Here is a 20,992-nt window from a genome sequence, read left to right on the forward strand (position 1 = left end):
TGGAACTGGCCGACATAGCCGACAAAGACATATGGGTGTCCAAGTTTAGACGCTTGACAGCAGACCTTGAAGATGTTGCCCATCAGAAGGCTGTTCTTGCTCAGAAACACAAATGGAGTGATATTGAAAACCTCACAGATGACAGCTTGCGATCCTGTGTAAAGATGAAGGTGACATCATACAGCCCTGATGTGCAGACGCTGTGCGCTGAGGTCCAGGAGCAGAAATCCCATTAACCAAGTATGATAAATATTTTAATTGCCTATTATTTTACTTATATTCATATTTTTTCATTGTTCAGTGAAATAGTCCTTTCATTTTTCAAGATGACAGCTGGCTGACGTTATTTTTGGTTTGCTGCTGGCGGAAAATTTAAGTTCGGCGTTTTTCATAAATACAAGAAGGACTCAAATAGACATTGAATATTTTACTTAAAAGTAACTTTCAACCCAACGTCTTCTTTTCGGAGTTCAAAATGTTTTTGTTGCATGCAGAAATGTAATTTTGTTTTCTCTGCAGGAGTTCATCAATTTCATAAATGCAACACATTATAGTTTGTTTATACATAGCATAAAGGCAAAAAAAACGTTGTATGCAGTGTTATTTCATTTTAAATGTCAAACGGGTTTTGCGGCTCCCAGTGTTTTCTTTTCTGTGGGAAACGGGTCCAAGTGGCTCTTTCAGTGGTAAAGGTTGCTGACCCCTGCTTTAGCCCAATTAAGTGGCTACCCCAATTAGCTGAAGTTCCATGGAAATAGTTAAACAGGTATAAAAAAGACAAACTGCTATTTAACTGAGTAACAAATTATGTATTTAAATGAAATACAGAACAAATTAAAATACTACCAATACTACTGCAGTACTATAAAACTGTGTATTAGTTCCTGATAGTTATCGATGGAATACATCTACATTGTGTTCTTTTGACTGTAAGTGAACAAAATCATATAAAAGACTGCCTTCAAAAAATGCTGTCGACAATCGCAAATCTTCATCCAATATAATTGTCAATACCTGCAAATCCTTCGTAGTTTCTCACTTGTTGAAGTGGTGAAGTTGTTTCATTTTCACTCCTGGCCATTTCTAGCATCTGCAAGCCCAAATGCTTGAAACTGTGGTAAGCAAAACAGTTCTGAATTGTCTTACAACTTATTTCCTGCCAACTAACAGGGACAAAAATTGTTGCTTTTTGAAGATGAACACATGCATCTAATGCCATTTAAAAACTGTTCGCTCAAGCACAGTGTAGTATCTAATGACCACGCAAGTGCATGCAACTGACACTAGTTACTAACTGTTCAGTAACAGTTTCCTGTCCCACTAAAGTGGAATTGTGTCCCAAATAAATGAAGGGAATCACAGCTATTTTCTTGATTAGTTTTTGTTCTTTAAGAGTTGTACCAAGGAAGTGCCTGCCCCCAATTAACTGGTGGCCCAATTAACCAGAATCCACAGTGTGCACACACACACACCACCCCACCCCACCTTGGGGCAGTGGGTGGTGTCTATGCCAACATCTACCTCTCACTCATTATTATGGGCACAGATAACCTGGTTATTGAAGTAACACTCCTCATGCGATCTTGCTGTTCTTAAACTGACTGCTACATTTCCTGTGCTAGGACAACGTCTAGTCTTCTGAAGCATTTACTTTGTCAACGGCAAATTTATTAATCCACCCTCCACTTCCTCAACCAAATCATTTATAAAACTCACAGACAGTGAGTCTCAGAACAGATCCCTGCAGAACACTACTTAGTCACTAATCTCCAGGCTGAATACGCTCCATGTGCTACCACACTTTGCCTTCTGTGGGCGAGCCAATTCTGAATCCACTCTGCCAAGTTCCCATTTTCATGACTTTCTGGATGAGCCTTCCAATGGAACCTTGTCAAATGCTTTACTAAAATCTATATGCGCCACAACTTCCACTCAATCTCCATTAATTTGTTTTGTCACTTCCTCAATCAGGCTTGTGAGACATCGCATGCCTCTCATAAAGCCACATTAACCATTACTAATAAGACCATGCCTCTCCAAATGCTAGTAAACCCTGTACCTAAAACTTTTCTCCATTAATTTGCCCACGACTGACAAAAGAATCATTAGTCTACAATTCCCAAGTTTATCCCTATTAACTTTCTTGAACAAAGGAACAACATTTATCATTCTCCAGTTCTCTGGTACTACTGCTACAGCCAGTAGGGACACAAATATTATTGCCAACACCCCAGCAATTGCTTCCCTTGCTTTCCATAGCAACTTGGATATATCCTGTTGGTCCTGGAGATTTATCAATCCTGTTTTTCAAAAGCTCTAAAACTGCCTTTTTCTTAACCTCAACATGATCCAGTACATTAGGCTATTCTGCACTGACCTCACGTTTGTCAAGGTCCCTCTCACTGGTGAACACTGAAGCAAAGTATGCATTAATGATCTCCACTATCTCCTCCAACTTCAGGCATATTTCACCCTTTATCTCTGAGTGGTCCCACCTTCACTATAGTCATTTTCTCTGTTCTTAACATCAGTGTAGAATGCCTTAAGGTTTTCTTTAATCCTACATGCCAAGGCCTTCTCATGTCCCCTTCTAGCTCTCCTAAATCCATTCTTAAAGTCTTTTCCTGGCTACCTTAAAACTCTTAAGAGCTCTGGTTTTTGCTGCCTAAACCTTAAGTATGCATCTTTCTTCCTATTGACTAAATGCTCCACCTCTCATCAACAATGGTTCCACCACTTTACCATCCTTTCTCTGTCTCAATTGAACAAACCTATTAAGAATGCCATGAAAGTTCTTCCTAAACATCCTCCATATTTCTGCTTTATACGTGATCTCCCACACACAAAGCCATGCTGATGATCTCTAATCAATTTTATCTATCTTATCCCTTAGCACCCCATGTAGTAGCTTAATTACCAGAGATGTTAAGCCTTCCCAGACCTTCTCAAATACAGTCAGAATATTAAGAACCCTTCAGTCACCTAGAATCATGACTTCAAAGGAGAATAGAATTGAATAAATAAATAGTTGAGGTGTAAAAACTTTTGAGAAAGAAAGCAGAGATGTATGATCAATTGTGTAGTTCAGAGAGCCAGCGTGGGGATGATGACTTAAAAAGACTGATTTATATGCTGCACTGGGAGCTGCCAGTCATGAACTTCCGTTTCAAAAACATTGAAACATCATAAGCGCATCAATATCCCAAAGCACCTGAAAGAACAGGTTCCTGTTCCTTGTGGAGCCAGTCTTTGGAGGAATTACAACCTGGGGCTTTATATATGAAGCATTAAACTGACACAATTTCCCATCCAAACTTTGTCTCCAGCCTCCTGTACTGTTACAATGTAAGCTCAAGGAACGGTATCTTATCCCTCTTGGCACTTTACAGCTTGCAGGACTCAAAACCAGACTCTCTAACTTTAGGTAACTTGCTCTTTCTTTCTCTTTGTGTTGACACTGGCCACTTTTACCTGCTTTCCCCATCCTTTTTTTCATCAGGCCTCAGACCAGACTATACATCATCCATACCATAACATTAGCAACACAATACACAGACAAGGGAGCTTGACTAACCCTTCATGGTTACATTATTCCACCTCATCAGAGAAATTTCTCATATTACCATCCATTGCCCTCCTCTGCATTCTCTGCTACTGAGACAGAGCTACTTTTCCTTCTCAGTTCTGATGACGGTTCTTGACCAGAAACATTCATCGGTTCTCTTTCTACTAATGCCCCCTAATTGATTGTGTCTTCCCAGCATTTTGCTTTTACATTTCAAGCATTTTCAGTAAAAAAAATCATTAAATTGATTGCTTTCTTTGGGTGACCTTGACTGATCCACGGCATTAGCAATTTTGCTGGCAGATATTCTAGCAATTGGGCTTTGGATCCCCCTTCCGCAGCACGTATAGCATTGCTTTTGACAGCAAGCTTCCAGCTAACCCAACAGTCAATGTTACTGGGTTAAATTAGGCAATTTAGCTGTTAAATTAAAAGCCAAATAGCATAATGACCTTTATTGCTAGGGAGTTGGCATTTAAAAATAGAGTTCTATTGTTAAAATTGAACAGGGAGTTGGTGAGACCACACCTGGGGTACTGTGTACTGTTTTGCTCCCTTTATTTAATAAATGATATAATAGCATTGGAGGTAATCCAGAACAGTTTCACTTGGCTAGTTCTGGGGTGAGACAGTTGTCCAATTACAAACGGCTAAAAGGGTTAGACCTGCATTCTTTGTCACTTAGAAGAGGGATGATCTTTTTGAGATTCTAATGGGATTACAATAGAGGTGCTGAGATATTTCCATTAGTGGGAGAGTCTCTACAAGGAGACATTCTTACAAGGTAACAGATGGTTATTTGAAACTGAGGTGCATGGGAATTTCTTCCTGCAGAAGGGCAGTCAAGTTTATTATCACATGTTGAAGTATTGTGAAAAACTTGCAGCAGCATCACAGGGGCATCCTGTTCTATTTCTTTGGAATTCTCTACCACAGAGGGCTGTGAAACGTACTTAATGGAGATACCTATAGTAAAGGTCGATTTTTTTTTGAGAAATTGTTGCGTTAAGAGCAGTGTGGAACTGGCACAGGAGAGAGGCCCGGGGAAGATTTGCCTTGATCAGAAAGAATGGTGGAACAGGCTTGACCGGACAAGTGGCCCACTCCTGCTCCTGTTTCTTTATCAGTCCTTTCACAGAATGGTGACTGAGCATTTAATACAGGAGGAATGGGCGAGGCAGAATGTTCCAAAGTTGCTCTCAGAGCCCTAAAAGAATGTCAAAGCACATGAAATTGTTTGGTGGGCATAAAGCAGATAGTGAAATGGGCAACAAATTTGAATGTACTTTCAGGGGCTTAAAGAAGGAGATAAGATAGATTTTTTTTGGTGCTAAGTACTTTGTTTACTAAATGCTTTAACACAAGTGGATACTGAAGGCAAAAAGCAATGGCATACGATAGGTGTCAGGCACTGAAGCAGGGACCCAATTGCAGAGCAAGTACTATGCACACTATGATATTTACTGAGCAACAAATCCAGAAAGGCAACAAAGTTGGTGTCAAAGTTCAGGTGGAGATCAAAAATTCCAGGGTAATCCAAAAACTAGAATTGGGAAACAGGTAGAGTCCATATTTGGATGGACAGAGTTCAGATACGAATGCTGGAAAGGCTCAGGAAAACTCACTGGCACAATCAGGCCTGTGTTTTCCCAACCAGGGAAAACACAGGACTAAAGTACACCAAGCAATAAACAGAGAGGCAGATGATTTAGATGGAGCGCAATGAGACACAAGTGGCAGCAAAACAGGTAATAATGAGAAACAGGTGAGAGACGGAGTACTCAGTGATACAGGGGCTGGAGCAGAGCAGGAGTGGGGTCAGGAGCACGTGGCCATACAAAACCACAGACCGACAGCTAGAGGGAAACACATAAAAAGGCAGAGTTCACCTGGAGGTACACAAGATACAGAAACACAAGATAAAGGAGTAACAGCAAGGGATATAAGATTAGCCAGATCCTGTGTAGAGGCAGTACCAGCATATACAAAACCACTCTTCTAAAATGTTTCTAATGCCATGAATGATCGCTTTTTATTACCCTTCCTGCTCTCAAAACACTGATCAATTTTTTGAATACTGCATTCAACCAACTCATGTTCAGAACTAGACGGGTGAAAATTTTAGCAGAGGGCACATTTTATTTCTTGACAGCAAAACCAAAGTAGATTTCTGGATTTATAGACTAGAATATATTTCAGAAAAGCATGCATCATGTTCTTTACGTAAGGCTCCCCACTGCCATCCCTCCCTGACTCCACCTCCCACCGGGGAGTTACAGTGGGTTTAGTGAACGGTTCATCACCCAGAGAATTCACAAGTCAGAAATGAGGCTACAGACTGAGCTTCCAGGTGGCAATGATGTCTATTGCAGCAAACAAATCCATCCCACTGGTCTCATTTGTAATTTTTCAACACCATCTCCTGGACACTTCGAAATGTCACAGCATGGAGCAGGAAAAGCTGAGGGTACAAGGCTTGGTCATCCTCTGATACCACAGCAGCTGAGTGCCATTGGAAGTGATGTTATGGAGGGAGTGCAGATTTCAGCAGCAAATCAAACTGGGAGGAGGTCATTGAAATCTGATTAGAAGTCTGGTTGCCTAGCTATAGGAAGGATGTCATTATGTTGGAACGGATGTAAAGTTGGTAAATGGATCTGGAAGGCTTGAGTTATAAGGAGAGAATGGGTAGGCTGGGGTTGTTTTCACTGTCAGATAGGATGCTGAGGGGAGACGTAATAGATGCATATAAAATCACACAAGGCATAGATAAGGTGAATAGTCTGGATCTTTTCTGAGGGTAGGTGAGTCTAATACTACACAGCATAGGTTTAAGGTGAGATGGGACTTAAGGGGCAACTTTCTTTTTTGCACAGAGTATATGGAATGAGTTGCCAAAGGAAATGGTAGAGGCACGTACAATTACAAGGTTTAAAGGACATTTAGACAGGTACATGGATAGAATAAGTTTAGAGAGATATGGGCCAAAATCAAGTATTGGGAACTAGGTCTGGCAGACACCTTTATTGACATTGTCAAGTTGGGCAGAACGGCCTATTTCCATGCTGTATGACTCCAAATAGAAACTTCACACTAGCTCAGCTTTCCAGTAGAGATGCTCTAACCTACATAATCTTTACCTATCCTAGTAATTTCTGTAATTAAGTCACATCAGAACATATCGAAGTGCAGCAGGGCAGGCTATCTGGCCCATTATGTCTGATTTCCCATTAAGTAAAGTCATAGCTGTTCCTTTATCTTAGCCACCACTTTCCTAAATTAATCCCGTAACCCCTCCATTCAAGCGATGAATGATAATCTATGCTCACCATTTAATCCCTACAGCCACTGAACTCTGCAAATGGTGGCTTACCTTTTAATTCGTCATCTTCAAGAGAATTGAGAAAATCAATAGACTCTTCCAAATTGGCTTGCAACAGCAATGACTTCTTCTTCAGCTCAGATGGTTTAGTAAAGTGGAGGTAGGACCTCAGCTTCCCGGCTTCGGTTGCTGATAAACCTGGGATCAAATACAGTTGGGAGACAACCATCAAATCAAGGTGACGAGTTGCTCCTCCAATAAATGGGCATTATATGACAGAAAATGGACCTTGCAATTTACTAAGAGCCTTTCACACCTTCCAGGTATACAGGCAATGAATCATACTTTGAAGGACAGTGACTGCTATAATGAAGGCAACAAGCTGCACAAACCAATCTGCAATGAAATAAATGAGCAGATAATAGAAATACAAAAAAAAACTGCAAAAAGTGGAAACAGAGAAATAAAATAAAAATAAAATGCTGGAAATACTCAGTAAGTTAATCAGCATCTGTTGAGAGAGGATCAATACTATATGACTGTCTTCTGAGAAAATAAACAGGAGGTTGCTTAATCAAAAGATGGTGCCTCTCTCAGTGTAGCATTCATTCAGGTACCTGTACAGGGGTGTTATAAGACCATAAGATATAGGAGAGAATTAGACCATTTGGTCCATTAAGTCTGCTTCACCATTTCAGCAAGCTTGATCCATTTTTCCTCCCAGCCCCAATCTTCTGTCTTCTCCCTGTATCCCTTCATGTACTGACATCACTGACTATCAACCTCTGCCTTAGATATACATAAAGACTTTGCCTCCACAGCTGCGACAACAAATTTCACAGATTCACCGCTCTCTGCCTAAAGAAATTCATCCACCTCTCCATTCTAAAAGGGTGCTCCTCTATTTTGAGGCTGAGTCCTCTGGTCTTAGGCTCTCCCACCGTAGGAAACATCATCTCCACATCCACTCTATCAAGGCCTTTCACCATTCCATAGGTTTCAATTATGTCACCACTTATTCTTCTAAGTTCCAGTGAATACAGGTCCAGAGCCATCAAATGCTCTTCAAGTGCCAAGCCATTTAATTCTGGAATCATTTTTGTGAACCTCTTTTGAACCCTCACTAGTTTCAGCACATCTTTTCTAAGGAGCCCAAAACAGCTCAGATACTCCAAGTGAGGCTTCACCAGTGCTTTATAAAGTCTCATCATTACATGCTTGCTTTTATAGTCTAGTCCTCTTGAAATGAATGCTAACATTGCATATGCCTTCCTCGCCCCAGGTGCAACCTACAAATTAACCCTTAGGGAATTCTGTACAAGAACTCCCAAATCCCTTTTGTGCCTCAGATTTTTGTATTTTCATTCCAGTTAGAAAATAGTCAACCCTTTTATTTCTTCTACCAAAGTGCATGACCATACACTTCCTGACACTGTATTACATCTGCACTTCTCTGCCTATTCTCTTAATCTAAGCCCTCTGCTTCCCCAAAACTACCTGCCCTTCCAGCTATCTGCATGTCATCAGCAAACTTCGCAACAAAACCATCAGTTCCATCATCTAAATCACTGGCATGCACAGTAAACAATAATTGATCCCAACACAGACCTTTGTGGAACACCACTAGTCATTGGCAGCTAATCAGAAAAGGCTCCCTTCATCCCCACTCTTTGCCTCCTGTCAATCAGCCACTGCTTTATCCATGCTAGATTCTTTCCTGTAATATTTGCAGCTTGTAGTTTGTTACGCAGCTTCAAGTGTGGCACCTTGTCAAAGGCCTTCTGAAAATCCAAGTGCACATCAATTGATTTTCCTTTGTCTATCCTGCTTGTTGTCTTCAAAGAATTCCAACAGATTTGTCAGGCAAAATTTTCCCTTGAGGAAATCAGGCTGACTATGGCCAATTTTATCATGTGCCCCCAAGTACCCAGAAACCACATCCTTAAGAATTGACTCCAACATCTTCCCTACCACTGAGGTCAGACTAATTGGCCTATAGTTTCTTTTTTTCTGTCTCTCTCACTTCTTGAGGAGTGGAGTGACATTTGCTATTTTCCAGTCTTCCAGAATCATTCCAGAATCTAGTGTTTCTTTAATGATCATTACTAAAGATCAGTACTAATGCCTCCACAGTCTCTTCAGCCACCTCTTTAGAACCCTGAGGTGTACACCAACTGGTCCAGATGACTTAACCACCTTCAGACCTTTCGGTACCCCAAGAACTTTCTCTCTAGTACTATTAAGTTCACACACTTTATGCCCCTGACACCTGGAACATCCGCCATTCTGCTAGTGTTTTCCATGATGCAAAATACTTATTCAGTTCATCCACCATTTCCTTGTCCCCCATTACTACCTCTCCAGCATCGCTTCCCAGTGTTCCGATATCCACTCTTGCCTCTCTTTTATATTTTATATATCAGAAGGAACTTTTGGTATCCTCTTTAATATTATTGGCTTCCTTACTTTTGTATTCTAGCTTTACCTTAATTATTTATTTTAGTTGTCTTCCATTGGTATTTCAAAGCTTCCCAATCCTCTAACTTCCCACTAATTTTTATTCTATTATATGCTCTCTCTTTGGCTTTTATGTTGGCTTTGGCTCCTCTTGTTAATCATGGTTGTGTCATCCTGCCTTGAAAGTATTTCTTCCTCTTTGGGATGTATATATCCTGTGGCTTCTGAATTGCTACCAGAAATTCCAGCCATTGCTGATCTGCCGTTATCCCTGCCAGTGTCTTTTCCAATCAATTCTGGCCAACTCCTCTCTCATCCCCCCTGAAATTTCCTTTACTCCACTGTAACAGTAATACAACTGATTTTAGTTTCCCCTTCTCAAAATTCAGGGTGAATTTGATCATATTATGATCACTTATCCCTAAATGTTCTTTTACCTTAAGCTTGCTAATCCATTCCGGTTCATTGCACAACACCCAATCTAGAATGGCTGATCCCTAGAATACCTTATCAGAGCTTAGGGTTTAGGTCTTGAGTTGGACTTGAAGCCCCAATTTTGTTACTCATTTTGCCAATGCTGATAGATAAACATGCCACTGCCTTAAAAGTCTGGTTGTACTGTATAGTGTCCAGAATGGATACACTGAAAAGTATTCACTAAATACTTGATAAAGTATTCAGCCCCCACATCTATTTTCACATTTTACTGTCTCATTTTCTAAAATTAAAATATATTGAAGTAGAATTTTTGAGCTAATCTATAAAACATTGTGCATCATGTCAAACCAAAAGAAAATTCTAAAACCTGACAACAATTTATTAAAAATTAAAAAGCAAAATTGTGAGGCTGAAAATATATTTATCCCCTTTGTAATTACTAAACTAACTTTCCTCTTTTGCAACATATTACCTTATCAACTCACCCAGCTTGTTGGTGTAGAAAATTGGAGGATCTCCTGTTTTCAATAAATTCATAAGAATAAATACACCCTCTCTGTAAGGTCCAACAGCATGGTAGAATTTCAACAGACCAAACCAAAATGAAGACAAAAGAATATTCTAAACAAATCAGAGAAATAATAATAGAGATGCACAAATCTGAGGAGAGTACAAGATTATCTCAAAGTCACTCAACGTAACTCAGAGTTCAGGACAGTCCATTATGAAAAAGTGGAAAAAATGTGAAACCACAGCTGCACTGTCTAGGTCAGGCCACTTAGTTGCCACAAAAGAATGGCACTTATAAGGGAGGCCACTATGGTGCCAACGGTCACTCTGGGTGAGCGACCAAAGCCTGAGGCTACAAATAGATTTGAAGTTCATGGCTCCATAATCTCTAAAGCCTTGCGGAACAGGGATTTTTATGGAAGAGTGGCAAGAAAGAAGTTCTGGCTAAATAAAAGCATATCCTTGTTCGTAACATCTTTGCAAAGCACCACTTAGAAGCTTGTGGTCAGATGAGACTAAAGTACTGAACAAATGGAGGGTGAATACTTTTGAAATGCTGACATTTCAGTTTTTAAATTTTCTAGGTTTTCAGGCTTCATAATTTCACTTTTTTGAGCTCTGCTGTGAAAAAAGGAGCATGTGGTTAACAAATAAAAAATCTCAGATAATTTGATCAAAATCTCTGGTTGTATTACTCATTTATGTGAGCAAAGGGTTGAGGACTAAATACCTTTAAAAGGGACAGTAAGTAATTTACTAGGACTGAAATTTTCTGGATAATTTGCATCACTCTGTGTGCAGAAGTCACTAAATCAAACTAATGATAAGTCTGCATGAGTGGTTTTAGTTTGTTTAATCATATACTGCAGAGTCAGGAGAACAGAAGGAAAATTCAAGGCAATGCTAATGTGACATCAGGAGATCTAAATTCAAACACAATTGGAGTACTGTTATTAACCCTGGTTATGAGAGAAAAGGTATTCAGTTATTGGAGACATTGCAGAAAGAAGCCAGCAAGATAACACCAAAATGAGCACACTTTCTCACTTGCTGAGTAATTCAATATTCTCTGTTTTTGCCTGTGGATGGTGACGAATCAACTTGTATCCCACATCTTGTGTTGCAAAGATTTGCAATTTAGAAGCTCGATAAAAAGTTATGGAGTGTTTTTCTTTGTTCTACCAAGTGAAGCCTCAACATAAAAGAGTCTTTACCTTCAAAGCTCCTGTTCATGTGGACCTCATCTCGAGGAGTCATAATAAATGCACCCCTGGGAATGATTGCAGCTTCTCTGTTTATTAGTTCAATTGTGGATGTCAAGCGTTCTTCTTCCTTTACCTTGAACGTGAACAAAAAATTTATAAATGTATAATTTCAAAGCTCCAAATCAGCAACTATAATTTTAGCCTGTCGTTAACTTGTCCTTACTGAGCTGTGCTGATCTTCAACAACTAGCTCAATCTTCATTCTCATTTCTCAATCTCTCCCCTCTGAGCCTACCTCTCAAGCCATGTGTCATAGCTTGAAGTACACCAATTGACTCTGAGAAGGTGCAGAAGAGTTTGACTAACACTGGAGAGTTCAATTGTGTGAACAGACCAGAGAAGGTGGTGTTTTCCTCCTTGGGACAGTGATTTAAAGTATTTAACATAATGAAAAGTATTACAAAGAGTACAGAGGACCTGTTCCCACTGGCAGCAGAACTAAAGGGCATAGAATTATGATGATGATTGACAAAAGGACCAAGTGGGACAAGAAGAAAAACTTCATTGCGTTTGAGTATTTAGAGTTTTAAGTGAATTTCTGCAAAGTTGAAGAGGGAAATTGCAGCATAAAAGGTAAAGAAAAATAATCAAAAGGCTGTGAGGATATGGTAGTAAAGAGGGACCAACCAAACTGGTTTTGCACAAATCCTGATGAATTGAATGTGCCAGTGCCTTCACTGTATGCTATAAAACCTTTCAGTGATTTTATGAGGCAGAAGATCACACAGTTTTGGACATTCCTTACCTATAGCCTAAACTGCTGAGCTGCCAAACTTAGACTACTTTCCCCAAAAAGATCTGTTGCGAATGTTAAGTTAAATTTTATTTGTTACTTGTTCCACTCAGCCAGACTACAGAGACATCTGTTGTTAACCTTACACTTTACTAAATGTTTTAAGTCATTTATAAATTCTGGAAATGAGCCCTGTACTTTCAACTGTAAGTTGATTCAAAAAAAATCAGAGTTATCCTAGTACCTATCTCTGGAGAATGTCATTGCACACTTGGTTTAATTTGTAAAATAACCATTTATTGCTACCCAGTTTCCTGTTTCTTAGGCAATGATAGACCCTTGTTGATACTGTCTCTCCTTTTCCAAGACTTCAACCTCAATGACACCAATTATGTTGCACTCTTCATTTTGTGTTTTTTTAAAGTCCATTTATTGTACATTGCATCAACTACATTTCCTGCATCAAACAAAAATTTTTAAAAATCTGCAGATCTGAAATAAATGCAAAATCAATGCTGGAAGCACACAGCAGGTCAGGTAACATCTGTAGAAAGAGAAGCAGAGTTAATTTTTCAGACAGCAGACTCTTCCTCTGAATTTCTGATGACCTCAGTGACCCTCGTTTCATTATCAAAAAAACTATATTATTCATTCACACTAATCTAATTAAAAAGATAATAAATAGTAGCAGGTGTGGGCTACTTGGACCATCAGGCCTATTTCACCATTGCAATGATCATGGTTGACCATCCATTTCAGAGCCTGTTCATTGTTTAATTAGTTTTGTTCACTTATCTGTAACTCTAATTTTACCCTTGAGTAATCCATACCCTTTTCCCATAGCTATTCTAACTTTTATGATAATACGATCACTATTTCCGAAATACGCCACCTCTGATACTCTCTTGAGTTGGTCCATCTCACTTCCCAAAACCAATTTATGGCATATAGCAAGGTACAGTAAAAAATGTCTTCTTCCTTATTCCACTAGAATCTTTGAGTTCTCGGAAATACTTCTGGACATTTCAAAAGTTCCTCCTCCTCATTGACACTAAAATTATTACTACTCCAATCTACATTAGTCTTGTTAAAGCTGCCCATTATCACCACCCTTATGGCTTTTCACCTCTGTTACTTCATGTAAAATTGTCTTTAATTGCTTTTTCTCTTTAGTGGCCAATAAAATACATTCAGTAATGTAATCAGATCTCTGTTGCATATGCACTCCAGTCATATAGATTCTGTTCTGATTGTTACAGAATCTTCTCACTTAGCATTGCAGTATTCCCCTTATGCCAGCCAATCTTATATTTCCTGAACATCTGGCATCCATAAACATTTAGTAATTGCTATTAAAAAAAGCCAGGTCTCTGGTTGTTGTCACAACATCACAATCACCTATAACTCTTCAACCTTATTTAACACACATTATACATTTATGTATATGCATCATAAACCTTTCCTATCCTTTCTTGTTCCCTTCATTACCTGATTCACCCTATATCTGTACTACCTATTGCATTTGCGATCCCTCTTTCAAACTTTTGTGCAGCATTTTTCTGCTTCTCTGTGCTAAATTCGAGCCTTCATATCCTTGGCTTGTAAATCTGTGGCATCCCTCTGCCACTGTTATCCTCAGTGCCTTTACTTTTCAGCAATTTCCATCGATTATAAACATTTGTTTCTGGTCTGCAGTCTTACCTCAATGTCCTGATCAGTCTGTTCTTCATTGACCTTCTTAACTACTGTTTTCTCGTATTCATGAGAAGGGTCACCCATGAAGCGACCTTTAATGAGCATGGATCTCACTATCATTTCATCTGTGGCTGGGGGAAGTAGCTTCCAGTCCATGCAGTTAAAACTGTAAAATAAACAAAACAGTCAACAGATGTTATTTTAATCGAATTGTGGAGGCAGAGTCACTAATTAAGAACAACGTTACTGAAGAAGTAGTGAATTTGTGGTACTTATTGACACAGATGGCTGCGGAAGCCAAGCTATTTGGTATATTTAAAATGGAGGTTAATAGGTTCTTAATTAGTATGGGTGTTAAAGGTTATGGGGAGAAGGAGAATGAGATTAAGAGATAAAATAAATCAGTCATGATCAAATGGTGGAGCTGACTTGATGGGCTGAAAAGTCTAATTCTATGTCTTACAGTTTTATGGACAAGGCAGATCTCACAAAGAAGGCTGCATTCAAAATACTTTTACTGCCTTTATATAGGTGATAAGAGACCTGCTACATATTTATGGGATTCACAATATTCCATGTTAGAATTGCATAGCAATCCATCATCTCCCTTCCCCACCAATCATTGCCATTCTGAAACTTTGCCCTGGGCAATGCAATCCCACTGGTTGAAAATTTCTTCACATTTATCGTTTACAAGACATGCATGCACTAAGCTCAGGAAAATAGTAAATTGCTAGGATCAATTAATTGTATTATCTGTATACTTTGGATAAGATTAGGGGCTGGATTAGCCTTATTAAAAGGCTTAAAAGTAACCACAAAAATAGTACCAAATAATTCTAAAAAATGGTAAGATATCAAATGAACACAGGTATTTTATATGAGGCTACAATTTTACAAATAAAAATAACATTTTCAGTGAGATCTATCTACACTCCTGAGTGGGACAGTATGCAAGATTTTGAAACAGTACAAGTAACAACACTGAGTGTCACTTTCTTATTAAATCACTGGAGTCTCATATTATGCATAATAGTCAAAATCAATGTGAAGTTTTCTAGCATGGATAGAAGCTGAGGATTGTTGGTGAAAAGGAAAAAGCAGACAAAGGCATGATGGCAGGAGCCAAGAATGAGGTGGTGGTGTATAGAATAGGGAGCAGGAGGCTATGTGGGAAAAAAAAGGGAGAATTAATGCAGAATGAACAGAAAGAAGAAAGAAGAGCGAGGGCTGATGGTAGGTCTCATTTGGAACAATCAATATTTCTTCAGTCTGCCTCCAGCATATCCTTAGGTTGTGTTGGTTGTTAACGCAAATGGCACATTTCACTGTATATGTGATAAATAAATCTGAATCTGAATCAATTTTATACTTTTTTGATAAACTTCCACCTCTTAAAACAAATCCTCTTTTTGGTGTAATGTAATGATCTGGTTATGCACTTACACTGCATCATAGGCCTGCAGATGATACAGTACTCTGGAATGAGGTAGAATGGTAGCAAACAGAGTGAACATAGGCGTATTGGTGAATTGGGCAACCACAGATTAGATTTAATGTGGAGCAATGTGAAATATCTCCTATTGGAAGGAAGAATGCAACAGGAAATAAATAAACAGGATAATTTGAAAGCAGGCAGGGCAAGTTGAAAAGTCTGTTTACAAACAAAATATCTGGAACCATGGCTGAGTAAGTCTTCCTGACAGTGCATTGGGCTTGGTCAAGATTGTACAATGTGCTTATCAGCAGGATTCTTCACCATGCTCAGTGACCCCTTTCACATGTTCATGAAACACTACAACTCTTTCCTCTGGCCTCTTGTCCTTTACCAATCACAATTGCTTGTACGACACAACCATCTCACTTTTCACTCTTTCCCTTACCACTCTGATTAACATACTGGATGATGTACACTACATATATTTTGGTTTGGTCTTCTTGATAAAAAAAATCCCTATTAAAATAGATAATGAAAGGGTATAGAGGAAGGAAATTAAACAAGAAGTAAAAAGGTACTAAAATCCATTATAGTATTCAGGAAGTGACAGTAAAGCATTTAGAAGATCAAAAGGCAATAAAGCAGAGTCAACATGTTTTTATGATAGGAAATATACTTGATGACATTGGGTATAACAAACAGGGTGATGAAAGAGGAACGAGTTGATGCAAGATATTTGGATTTCCATAAACTATTTGATAAGGTGCTACATAAAAGGTTATTGCATGAGATAAGAACTCATGGGGTTGATGATAATATACTAATATGGATAGGTAAACAGCTAACAACCGATTGGGTGCTACAGATATCAAGTGAAACTCATAAGCTTTAATTACTGACCTAGATCAAGGAACCTAGTATTCTGCAGACAAGTTTGCTGATGATGGGCGGTTTAGCAAGTCATGAAGAGAGCACAAATAAACTGTACAAAGATATAGACAGATTACGTGTGTGGAAAGGAAGCTGTCAGATTGAGTATGATGTGGGAAAATTCAAATATTGAAAAACAAATTATTATTTAAACAAAGTTGCAGTACAAAAAGCTAAAAAAACACAAAAAGATAGCATTTAGGTCAGGAAAGTAATTAGGAAGGTTAATAAATGTCAGACTTAATTGAAAGGCATATGGAGTATAATACTAATAAACTTTGATGCAACTTTAGAAGGAACTGCTGAAACTGTCGAATATCTTTGCTGGACCTGGACAGGAGCGCTTCTGTTAAACAAGTCATGAAGAGTGCACAAATAAACTGTACAGAGATATAGACAGAATATGTGTGTGGATAAGAAGCTGTCAGATTATGATGTGGGAAAATTCAAATATTGAAAAACAACTTATTATTTAAACAAAGTTGCAGTACAAAAGGTTAAAAAAAAACAAAAGAAGATAGCATTTAGGTCAGGAAAGTAATTAGGAAGGTTAATAAATGTTGGACTTAATTGAAAGGCATATGGAGTATAATACTAATAGATTTTGATGCAACTTTAGAGGGTGCTGCTGTAACTGTATCCAGAGTGCCTCGCAGCACTCTATATTGATTGCAGTACTGTGCAGACGCAACAGGTTCCTGTGCAGGTCCGACAAAGATTTTCGACAGGAAATCCAGTCTCTATAAATGAGAGGCACCGCTGAGCAGAGAAGTCATTGTGGGAGCGGCTGGCATTGGAGTAGTCTGAGGCAGAGTAGTAAGGCTTTGGCTCAACAGGGCTTCGGTGAGAACAGGTGGAGGCAAGGTAAGTAGGTAAGTTCATCCCTTATTTCTTATTTGAATCTTGAGAGAATAGTGGGTATGTCTACAGAGTCGGTGTTCCACTCTGCATGTCAAATATGGGTTTTCCAGGAGACTTCCAGCATCCCTGATGGCCACATCTGCACCACCAGGTGCATCAAGATGCAGCTCCTTAGAGACTGTGTTAGGGAACTGGAGTTGCAGCTCAATGACCTTCCGCTTGTTAGGGAAAATGTAGCAGTGATAGGCAGGAGCTACAGGGAGGTAGTCACCCCAGGGCTACAACAGACAAATAAATGGGTGACTGTCAGGAGAGGGAAGGGAGAATGTCAGATAGTGGAGAGCACCCCTATAGCCGTCCCCCTCTACAATGTACTCAATTTTGAGTGCTGCTGGGGGCGATGACCTACCTGGGGGAAGCAACAGCAGCCATGCCTCTGGCACTGAGTCTGACCCTGTGGCTGAGAAGGGTAGGGAACTGAACAGAATGGCAGCAATAATAGGGGACTCTATAGTCAGCGGGACAGGCAGGTGATTCTGTGCATGCAAAAAGGAAACACAGATGGTAGTTTGCCAAGATGTTTCTGGACACGCCCACAATATTCTGAAAAGTGAGGGTGAGCAGCCAGAACTCTTAGTACATATTGGTACCAACGATATAGGAAGAAAAAAGGAGGAGGTCCTGAAAAACGAATATAGGAAGGAAGCTGAGAAGCAGGACCTTAAGGGTACTAATCTTAGGACTGCTGCCACAACAAAAGCATGGCTGAATAATTAGAGCAGGGAGCAGGAATTCAGATTTCTGGATAATTGGGACCTCTTCTGGGGCAGGTGGGACATGTACAAAAGGGACAGGTTGCACTTGAATCTGAGGGAGACCAATATTCTCGTAGACCGATTTACTAGAGCTGTTGGGATTGGTTTAAACTAATATGGCAGGATAGAGCTGAGGATGAGTCAGTCGGTTTACAAGTAGATGATGGATGTAACATGAATGTAAGGAAGGACAAGCCAGTGATTGGGTTCAAATGCAGACAGAGCAAAGAGTTAAATTGTATCACAGAGGCAAAATTCAAAAGGGAGAATAATGGAGGACTAAAGGTGCTGTGTTTAGATGGATGTAACATTCAAAATAAGGTGGACAAACTTGTGGTACAATTAGAGATTGGTCGGTATGACGTAGTGGGCATCAGAGTTATCACAGAAAGAAGGCCATAGTTGAGAGCTTAACATCAAGGGATCAAAAGGACAGGCAGGAAGGCATAGGCGGTGGTGTGGCTCTGTTGGTAAGAGATGGAATTACATCTTTAGAAAGAGGGGCATAGGGTCAGAGAATGTCGAATCTTTGTGGGTGGAGTTCAGAAACTGCAAGGGTAAAAAAAATTATGGGAATCATATATAGGACCAAATAGTAGCCAAAATGTGGGTTTGAGATTGCAAAGGGAGCTGGAAAAGGCATGTAATAAGGATAACGACTCAATTGTACTGGGGGATTTCAATATGCAAGGAGATTGGGAAAATTGGGTTGGTATTGAATCGCAAGATAAGGAATTTTTTTTGAATACCTATGAGATGGCTTTTTAGAGCAGCTTGTGCTTGAGCCTTACTTGGGGTAAAGCTAACTTCAATTGGGTGTTGTGTAATAACCCAGAACTTATTAGAGAGCTTATGTAAAGGAACCCTTAGGAGGCAGTGATCATAATATGATTGAATTCATCCTGCAGTTTGAGAGGGAGAAGCATAAGTCACATGATTCAGTATCACAATGGATTAAAGGGAATTACAGAGGCATGAGAGAAAAGCTTGCCCAGGTAGATTGGAGGAGGATACTGGCAGGGATGACGGCAGAGAAGAGATGGCTAAAATTTCTGGAAATAGTTCACAAGGTGCAGGATAAATATGTCCCACAGAGGACATATCAAATGGCAGGAGTAGGCAACTGTACCTGACAAAGGAGCTTAAGGACTGCATAAAAGCCAAGGAAAGGGCATATAAGGTAGAAAAAGTGATTGGGAAGTTGGATGATTGAGAAGCTTTTAAAATCCAACAAAATGCAACTTAAAAAGCTATAAGTAGGGAAAAGATGAAATATGAGGGCAGACTAGCCAATAATATAAAGCTGGATACCAATAGTTTTTTTTTTCAGTTATATAAAGAGTAAAAGGGAGGTGAGAGATGATATTGGACTACTGGAAAATGATGCTGGTGAGATCATAATGGGAAACAAAGAAATGGCAGATAAACTTAATGGGTACTTTGCATCTGTCTTCACTGTGGAAGACACTAGCAGTGTGCCAGAAGTCCGTGAGTGTTAGGAAGCAGGAGTGAATGCCGTTTCTATTACAAAGGAGAAAGTGCTAGAGAAATTTAAAGGTCTTAAGTCACCTGGGTCAGATGGACTACATCCCAGCCTGAAAGAGGTTGCTGAAGAGATAACAGATGCATTGGTCATGCCCTTTAAGAATCACTTGATTCTGGCATGGTTCCAGAGGACTGAAAGTTTGCAAATGTCACTCCACTCTTTAAGAAGGAGGAAGGCAAAAGAAAAGAAATTATAGGCCAGTTAGCCTAACCTCAGTGGTTGGGAAAATGGTGGAGTCTATTATTAGGATGAGCTTTCAAGGTACTTGGAGACTAATGATAAAATAAGTTAGTCAACAAGGTTTCTATGCAGGGAAATCTTGTCTGACAAATCAAGAGTTCTTCGAGGAAGTAACAAGCAGGGTGGACAAAGAAGAGGCAGTGGATGTCATTTACTTGGATTTTCAGAAGGCATTTGATAAGGTGCCACACTTGAGGCTGCTTGTCAAGATAAAATCCTATGGTGTTACAGGAAAGATAGTGGCATGGATAACAGAATGGCTGACAGGCAGGAGGCAGTGAGTGGGAATAAAAGGGGCCTTTTCTGGTTGGCTGCTGGTGACTAGTGATGTTCCTCAGGGGTCAGTATTGGGATTGCTGCTTTTCACATTTTTTGTCAATGATTAAGATAATGAAATTGATGTCTTTCTGGCAAAGTTTGCAGATGATACAAAGATAGGTGGAGGGGTAGGTAGTGCTGAGGAAGCAATACGATTGGAGTAGGTCTTAGACAAATGGAAGAATGGGCAAAAAAGTGGCAGATGGTTGGGAAATTCATGATAATGCATTTTGGTATAGGCACAATAGCGCAGACTATTATCTAAATGGGGAGAAGGTTCAAACATCAGAGATGCAGAGGTACTTAGGATCCCTCATGCAAGACTCCCAGAAGGTGAAAGAAGGCAAATGCAACATTGGCATGATTCCAAGAATGAAGGGGTTAACATATGAGGAGCGTTTGGCAGCTTTTGGGCCTGTACTCAGAGCTCATTGTAACCTACCAAATGTTGAAAGGATTTGATTGGGTGGCTGTGGAGAGCATATTTCCTCTGGTGGGAGTATCCAGAATTAGAGGGCGCAGCCTCAAGATTTAGGGATGACCCTTCAGAACAGAGGCAAGGAGGAATTTTTTTAGCCAGAGCGTAATGAATCTCTGGAATGCTCTCCCACAAACTGTGGTGGAAGCCAAGTCTGTGCGTATATTTAAGGTGGAAAGTAATCATTTCCTGATCGGTCAGGGCATCAAAGGATGTGGCAAGGACGCAGGTGTATGGGGTTGAGTGGGATCCAGGATTAGCCATGATGGAAAGGCAGAGCAGACTTGATGGGCTGAATGGCCTATTTATGCTCCTATGTCTTATGGCCTTATAGTTTAGAGTGCAGAAAAGGTTCTGATTCTAGGTTGGTTCCTGGAAATG

The 20,992-nt window shown here is 39.7% G+C and overlaps 1 protein-coding gene across 3 annotated transcripts in view; it reads right to left on the minus strand.

The window, feature by feature from the left end:
- rsph9 (radial spoke head component 9) overlaps window positions 1-20,992 on the minus strand; it is a 55,305-nt gene that overhangs the window by 32,196 nt on the left and 2,117 nt on the right. For 2 of the 3 annotated variants that reach the window (XM_059982748.1, XM_059982746.1), the window contains exons 2-4: window positions 13,992-14,151; window positions 11,507-11,630; window positions 6,939-7,085 (exon numbers count right to left, since the gene is read on the minus strand). In XM_059982748.1, the coding sequence (XP_059838731.1) occupies window positions 6,939-7,085; window positions 11,507-11,630; window positions 13,992-14,151 (431 nt within the window). Of the gene's footprint in view, window positions 1-1,014; window positions 1,113-6,938; window positions 7,086-11,506; window positions 11,631-13,991; window positions 14,152-20,992 lie in introns of all 3 variants that reach the window. The other variant, XR_009514454.1, reaches the window with a different exon arrangement.

The sequence above is a fragment of the Hypanus sabinus genome, chromosome 10 (assembly GCF_030144855.1).
Source record: "Hypanus sabinus isolate sHypSab1 chromosome 10, sHypSab1.hap1, whole genome shotgun sequence".
In the NCBI taxonomy this organism is placed as follows: Eukaryota; Metazoa; Chordata; class Chondrichthyes; order Myliobatiformes; family Dasyatidae; genus Hypanus; species Hypanus sabinus.